This window comes from Microtus ochrogaster, chromosome 10, assembly GCF_000317375.1.
Source record: "Microtus ochrogaster isolate Prairie Vole_2 chromosome 10, MicOch1.0, whole genome shotgun sequence".
Classification (NCBI taxonomy): Eukaryota; Metazoa; Chordata; class Mammalia; order Rodentia; family Cricetidae; genus Microtus; species Microtus ochrogaster.
The window spans coordinates 47270022-47277769 of NC_022016.1; the positions used below are offsets into that span (position 1 = coordinate 47270022).

The window sequence follows — 7748 nt, forward strand, 5'->3', positions numbered from 1 at the left end:
GAGACCAGCCTGGTCTACAGAGCTAGTTCCAGGACAGACTCCAAAAGCCACAGAGAAACCCTGTCTCAAAAAACCAAAAAAAATAAAATAAAATAAAAAACATAATAAAACCACAAAAAAAGGACAAATGTAAAAACTGTGAAGAAACTGGAATCTTCATACATTGCTTGTGAAACACTGAGAAAAAAGTATTTTCTCAAAATGTTAAGGACAATTGCCATTTGACCCAACAATTCCCCTCCCCATTCAGAGTAAACAAGTGCACTCCTGTGTCCAGGAGAGCAGTTTACAACTGGCAAAAAGAAATGATCTACAGGTCCATCAACTGAAAAATACTGCTGGGCATGGTGGCAAATGCCTTTGATCCCAGGGCCTAAAAGGCAGAGGCAGGGACTACACAGTCAGACCTTATCTTAAAAACAAAAAATAGAAAAAAGCTGGGTGTGGTTGCATGAACCTTTATTCCCAGCACTGGGGGGGGGGGTCTGTGAGCTGAAGGTCAGTCTGGTTGAGAAAGTTCCAGTACAGCCAGAAACTGTTACACCACAGAGAAACCCACCCACCCCCAAAAGGAAGGAAAAAACAGAAATAAAAGGAAGGAAATAAAATGGCCAATGCGATCTGAAAGGGGATTCCTCTGCAGCAGAGTTTGCTAATCATTTGCAGGGTTCAGGCAGGAGGCAATCAATAGACACTAGACACTATATCACTTCACACCCACTGTGAAATCTGGGAGTGTCATTCATGTAACTTAGGTGCTTGAACAAGGCTCTGGGTTAGAGCTGCAGCACCAACAGAATGGCACATGCCTATAGTCCATCACACTCATAATTTCAAAAAGTTACACTACTTACTAGCAGGACTGTAAATCTCAGGTAAGCATGTACAGGGTGCATACCACACACACACACACACACCCCAGCCTGGACAGCCTAGTGAGACTTTTTCTTAAGGATAAAGAGGAACTACAAAAGGGATGGCTCAGTAGTTAAGGGTTTGGTTCTCAGCACCCATACAGTAATTGAAAACCCTTTTTAAAACCAGGCCTGATGCCATGCACTTTTAATCCCAGCACTTGGTATAATGGATTAAGTAAAATGCTGCCGATCTCCGAGTGGCTTGCAGTGACAGAAACGCTGCAGGTCCCTGAGCAGTGGCAGTGGGTCCCGAGAGCAGTCAGTCCCAGGCAGGGAAGGCTCAGTTCCCTGAGTGACTGGCTGCAGCAGGCCACGAGAAGAGACAGACAGATGGGCAAGCAACAACAAGACCACAACACAGGTCTCCGAAGGTAGCTGGTCCCGGGCAGGGAGCCACATGGCAGGTGAGAACCAGAGACATGGATAGGCACGCCATGCAGAGTGAGGTTGGATATTTATTTAGTGGGTTATGGAGAGGAAAGAGGAGAAGGGGAGGAGAATAAAGGGGGAGTAAGAGGAGAGAAGTGGGGAGAGGCAGAAGCTACCTCTGGGGGGGGGAGAAAGGATGCAGGCTGCAAGCAGGAAGATCTGCCTGCCTCAGCAGATGGGGAGGGAGTGGGCGGGGCTTGTTCTCTTAAAGGGACAGGACAGATCTGTCTGAGCTACAGTTTTAGGGCAGCCAGAACTATACAGAAATTCTTTTTCAAAAAAACAAAAGAACGAAAAAAAAAAAGAAACCCAAAATCTTTTTATTTCCAGTTCCAGGGGATCGGATGTCCCCTTCTGACCTCCATGCTTATCAGACATATTGATGTTGCACACAGGTGGTACACACACACACACACACACTGGTGGTGCACAGAGTTGGTGTATACATATGTGTATACACACACACAAGCAAAACACTCATATGCAAGAAACAAAAATATTTTCTCAAAAATCCTAAGCCGGGCGGTGGTGGCGCACTCAGGGGGCAGAGGCAGGTGGATCTCTGTGAGTTCAAGGCCAGCCTAGACTACAAGAGCTAGTTCCAGGACAGGAACCAAAAAGCTACAGAGAAATCCTGTCTCAAAAATCCAAAAAAAAAAAAAAAAATCCTAAAACATACAAAGTCTCCAGCCCTACAAAAAGAAATAGGAAGCCAGACTGTGATGGCAGACGTCTTTAATCCCAGGACTTGGGAGGCAGAGGCAGGCGGATCTGTGAGTTCGAGGCCAGCCTGGTCCACAAGAGCTAGTTTGAGGACAGGTTCTACAGCTACAGAGAAAACCCTGTCTCAAAAAGAAAAAAAAAGGAAAAAAAAAAAAAACTTGGCTACAATGGACTCTACTAAGATTTCCTACAACTTTCAAAAAGGATTGTTTCCAAGTTTAAGTGTATGTGTGCTGATGCGCAGGCATCCATAGTATTAAGCTGGCTTTGCATACCCTGGAGCTGGAGTTACAGGTGGTTGTAAACCACTTGATGATGTGGGTGTTGGGAAAAATTAGTTACCCCTCCAGGTCCAGATTGGACTCTTTATTTTATCCCCAATACCGGGAAATGGAACCAAGTACCTCAAGCATACAAAACAGCCACTCTACCCCCAAGCTAAACCTCCAGCACTGTAACTGTACACTTCAAATGAATACCCCAGAAAAGCTGTTTGAATTCCATACTGCACAGACTGATATCATTCCAGAACTTTGAGGAGTCCAAGCTGTACTTATGAACAGATAGCTACCTGGAGATCAGAACGATGCCCCTACTTTACGTATATCTCAAATGAGGCAGCTCCGAGGCCATAAACTAAGGCTTTCGCATTAAAAAGCAACGTCCCTAAGCAACGGAGCTACTGAGCATGCCCAGCTCAAGACTAGCACAATCATTTCGATTCAACACACCAGACCAGATTGCAAGGTGGGAAAGAGAAAAATCACTCCAAGCCGATGGACTCAACGTAAACGAAGAGGGTCGAGAAAAAGAAAACCAAGCAAATTTGAGTTGCACCACTCAAATTCTTACTCTGCAAAGTGGTGTGGAGTTCGGGTGCCCAAAAGAAATAGGTACCAGATCAAAGAGAGAGCCGGCCAATGAGACTGGGGAGCCGATGACGTAGGTTGACCAAGTGTTTTTTTCTAAAGCGGCTCTCTGCAAACTGATACTTAGGGTATCAGGCCTTCTCGGTGTGCAGTGACAGGAGACATAAACGTGACAAAGTTCGCTGCCGGCAAGTTCCTCTTTTACACACGAAAAAGGCACAGTTGGGGCCAACACCGGCCAACCCTCCGGTGTTTACTAAGCCCTATCTCCAACCATCTCCACCGCCATCTTCTGGATGAGAGCCCAGCAGCCGCATCACTCCGGAGGCTGCGTAGCTCGGGGTGTGCAAAGCGAGAGGCGAGGCACCTGCACCGTGCACCTCCGTGGCCCGTCACCCACTCCGCCTCGGCCGCGTGGGAGCCTCACCTGCACACGCCTCGGATACAGGGCTCCAGCCAGATGCGGTAGGCGGTCTCGATGTGCTCCTGCGACACCTCCTCGGGCCTCACCGTCTCCGCCCAGCGCCAGGCCGCCTTCTCCAGCTGCAGCCGGGGAGCCATGGCCTTGATAGAAAAAGCGCTTGCTGAAGCAGGCGGCCGCCGGCGCCTCTTCCGCCTCCGCCCCAACGGGCTCCGGCACCTGCCAGCCGAAAGAACCGAGTGCTCCCCTCAGCCGGAGGACCAGTCAATCACCTGCGCGCGCGCCACAGCCGCCGCGCCCGCCCGCGCCCAGCCTGCACGACCAGCCGCAAAGCACAGCCGCCGATACCCGACAGCCCCCGCGCCGAAGGACGTTGGAGGTGTACGCCCAGCCAGTCTGCTCATGCGTGCTCCCAGCGGGCGCCGCGCCGCAAGCACCTATAAAATGACGGCCAGACGACAGCAAAGAAGCTGCCCAAAGTCAGTTTGCCCCGTCCTCTCCGCCATCGTGAAGTCTATCGCGCCTCAGCCTCCGTCCGCTACTCGGACGAGTGGGCGCCCGTCCTTGTTTTACATATTTCCCCTATTACTGTGACAAAGTCACCAGAAAGAGTACTCAACGCACACCATAGGGCCGCCGGGATTGTGGGTGGGATCTGTTAACAGTAGAAACCGGGTCAGCCAGAAACTCCAGAGTCGGCTCCCTGGAGGATGATTTAACTTGAGTCTGGGCGGATTCCGACTTCTTTCCCGAGCCCTTTAACGTCACGGGGCGTTATGTGCTGTGCCGGTGCTGGAACGGAACTACATTTCCCAGCTTGCACCGCGGTCTGCCTCTCGTGGAGTGCGAGGCACGCTGCGATTTGTAGTCTTAGAAGTGGGAAGTTCAGTCTTGAGTTGCAGAGTGTTGAGGCGCACGCGCAGATCCCTGGCGGGTATTTCTTTACTGTAAGCTGTCTTCTAATTTAGACGTCTATACTTTGACCTCTTAATTGTTTATGGAGGCTACACCCTAGCTCCGAGCTGTGAAACAGTGTCCTTTTTGCAACTCCTTCCCATTGAACCTAAGGGCTAAAACCTTCTCAGTGTTTTGTGACTGAACGGAGCACTTCCTACAAAAGAGAGGACGTTCTGAAATTTTAAACAAGCACTAAATTTCTTCGTAATCTGCTCTGCCCCCACCCCCACCCCAGTACCCTTGAACAGATCATTAGCTAATTTAACGAATGAAGGAAGGCAAGATTTGGTCCCTGTGGCTGAGGTTGAGTTTGGGGTTGAAAATAGAAAACAAGGTGTGGTGAGTCAGGGCTGTAATTTATACTTGTGGGCCTATAGCACATAAAATGACTCTGTCTACACACACGCACACACACGTCCTGTCTAGGTGGTGACATTTAAAAACTGAAACTGGAAAAAATAACTCAGCAGTTAAGAGCACTGGCTGTTCTTCCAGAGGACCTGGGTTCAATTCTCAGCACCCACATGGCAGATCACGACGTCTGTAACTCCAGTTCCAGGAAACCCAAAACCTGACAATCTTTACACAGACACACATGCAAGCCAAGCATCAATGCACATAAAATAAAGATAAATCATTAGGGCTGGAGAGATGGCTCAGTGGTTAAGAGCACTGCCTTCTCTTCCAAAGGTCCTGAGTTCAATTTCCAGCAACCACATAGTGGTTCACAACCACCTGTAATGAGATCTGGTGCCCTCTTTGGCCTGCAGGCAAGCAGGCAGTCAGACCACTGTATACTTAATAAATAAATAAATCTTTGAAAAAAATCATTAAAAGTAAATAAATAAAAATAGATACATTCCTCTAAAAAGAGATTGAGAAAGAGGAGGAGGAGGCATTTGTAGAATTGCAGAGCTGGTTGGGTCCTGCCAAGGCCAGAGGTAACAAAGGCCTGAGCTAGGGCATTGTAAAGTAGGTGGTGTAGATGCTGAATTGCTAAACTGCTAATGAGCTGACCGCTATTGCTTTGCTCTATGCTAGTAATTGACTCCCAGTACCAGGTCCTGGCCGTTTCCTCTGCCAGCTGCCTCCCTGTCCCTGTTTGCACATGATGACACATTACTGTGCTGTCCACTACAGTATGCTGGTTTCTCTGATGTGGATAATGAAGTAGGCAGAATTTCTACAGAAGATACAGAAACCACAGAAGGAACAGGTTTAGGTATTTTGTTTTATTTTGTTTCTTTTGGGGAAGAAGTTGACACAGGGTTTCTTTATATAACAAGTCTGGCTGTCCTCGAACTCCTTTTATAGACCAGGCTGGCCTCAAATTCAGAAATCTGCCTGTCTCTGCCTCCCAAGTGCTGGGATTAGACGTGTGGCCACCACCTGCCTGAAGTAGCAGATTTCCAAGGGAGAGGAATGGAGAGCTGGAAGTGGAGCAATAGAGGGCAAAGAGTGAGCAGCTAGCACGTGGATGAAAATGAGGACGTGAGTGCTTCCTAGGTGTGGGCCTGCAGAAGGTTATGAGGGAGAAGACAGCCAGAGGCATCTGGACCTGTCCTGATGAACCAGGCCATGAAAGGAGGGGGTGAGAGGAGCAAGGAAATGTTGTGTTGGGTGTTGGGTTCACGGGTGTCCGTAGGATGAATTTTAGCCTTCGCAGCCACGGGAGAGTCAGCCTATGGTGAGCTGACTGACTGTAGCTTTGCAAGGTTTTTTTGTTTGTTTGGTTGGTTGGTTGGTTTTTTTGTCGCACATTCAATTCACACCGTTAGCAAGTCTATTTCCAGATACCAAAACGTCTGATCTGAAACTCCTGCAAAGACACAAAGGCCAAAGCAGTTTCTAGCTACAGGACTTCTCAATTTGCAGAATTGCCCGCAACCAACTTTTGCATAGGCTTTGAAACTAACTGTAGGAAACTCAGGATAAGATTTACATACTTGAAACAGAAGGTACGGATCACAAAAGGTAGCAGTCACAGGAGGCAGATCAAAGCCAACTCTGGAATCAAACCAGCTGCAGGGTTTTGCAGGAACCCTCGCTATGGATAAGGGTGAGGAGAAGGTTTTTATTGCAGTTATGAGGGAGAGGACAGCCAGAGGCATCTCTGGAAGGGTCCAGGCTGAACCAAACCACGAAGGGAGGGGAGGAAGAGGAAGAGAAAGCGAGGAGGGAGGGTAAATGGACCAAGCTGACCTTGAGAGGAGCCAAGGAACAAGCGGCCCAGAGCGTGCAGGGTCAAGAGAGTGCACGGTCAAAACGGCTGGGGTTGGGGGAAGGAAAGCAAAGCCCAGCCCCTGGGCTGGAGTGGTGTAGGGTAGTGAGCAGATGAGGAGTGCCAGGAGAAGCTACAGGTACTGAGGAAGACTTACCCTGGGTTTCTGTGGGATCTGACAGCGACCTAAAAGCCTCATATGGACTGAAAAGCTCTGGACAGGAAAGTTGACTTGAAGATGACAAATATGGAAGCTTCCAGTCATGACAGCCACATACCAAACCCACTGATCTTACTGCTGTGAGACTCCAGGGGAACCCATCAGTAAACAGAATCTTCTATTCTATTCTATAAAACCCCAAGACCACATGCACACAGTCTCAGCTTAGGCAGAGAAACTGTGGCCCTTTGGTTGTTCTGATGAGAACAAACCCATTTCTGAAAATGTCTGTTCATTTATTTCCAAGTCACTTCCATCAACGTGGACCCAAAATGCATTGTAATTGTGCATCAAAATCTCAATACATAAAAATTATACTCCAATATAATAAATTTATGAATTAAAAATATAGGAAGGTTTACAGTTCAAATAGATGGCCTCTCAGAAGGGTCAGGAATATGTGTGTCAGGACACCAAGGAGAAATCTGAGTCTGGGGCACATACTGCATCATGAATTTTCAATCCCTACTGGTCCTTTCTCCTCAGCATCCAAATGTGCAGGGTCTTCCCTCACTTTAACAAGCCATCTCCTGGCCCTCTCCCAGCTGTGGTACCACTTCCCTGTTCCCCTCCGTAGTAAAACTACTGTAAAGAATTCCCCATATTTTCAACTTCCCTTCCAATTCTTCCTTAAACCAGTTCCAAACAGGTTTCTTTGCTGTCACACCCACAAAAAAACAAAAATAAAAATAAACATTATCAAAAGACAAAATTCAACCAGGCATGATAGTAAACCCCTGGTATCCCATCAGAAGTGAGAGGATTGCCCCAAGTTCAAGTCCTTAGATGACTTGATGTTCAGCATAGCAATTTCTAAAACTGGACGTGGTAAGGGCTGGGGAATGCTTGTACTGGCTTTGGAGTGTGACTCTCTCCTTCTCTAAATCCAAGCATGTTTTAAAAGAAATTCAGAGTCTCTGTCTCATAACAGAAGAGCCACCTGACTGGCAGTGATTACAATAGGCACTGGATTTTTAAATTTTCCTGGGAA

General features: G+C 47.8%; 1 protein-coding gene across 4 annotated transcripts in view; it reads right to left on the reverse strand.

Annotated features, from left to right (window-relative positions):
* Usp48 (ubiquitin specific peptidase 48) overlaps window positions 1-3668 on the reverse strand; it is a 72275-nt gene extending 68607 nt beyond the window's left edge. For 3 of the 4 annotated variants that reach the window (XM_026782332.1, XM_026782334.1, XM_005352992.2), the window contains exon 1: window positions 3366-3668. In XM_026782332.1, the coding sequence (XP_026638133.1) occupies window positions 3366-3499 (134 nt within the window). In that variant the 5' untranslated portion in view covers window positions 3500-3668. The remainder of the gene's footprint in view (window positions 1-3365) is intronic. The other variant, XM_026782333.1, reaches the window with a different exon arrangement.
* Window positions 3669-7748: the final 4080 nt, after the last annotated feature.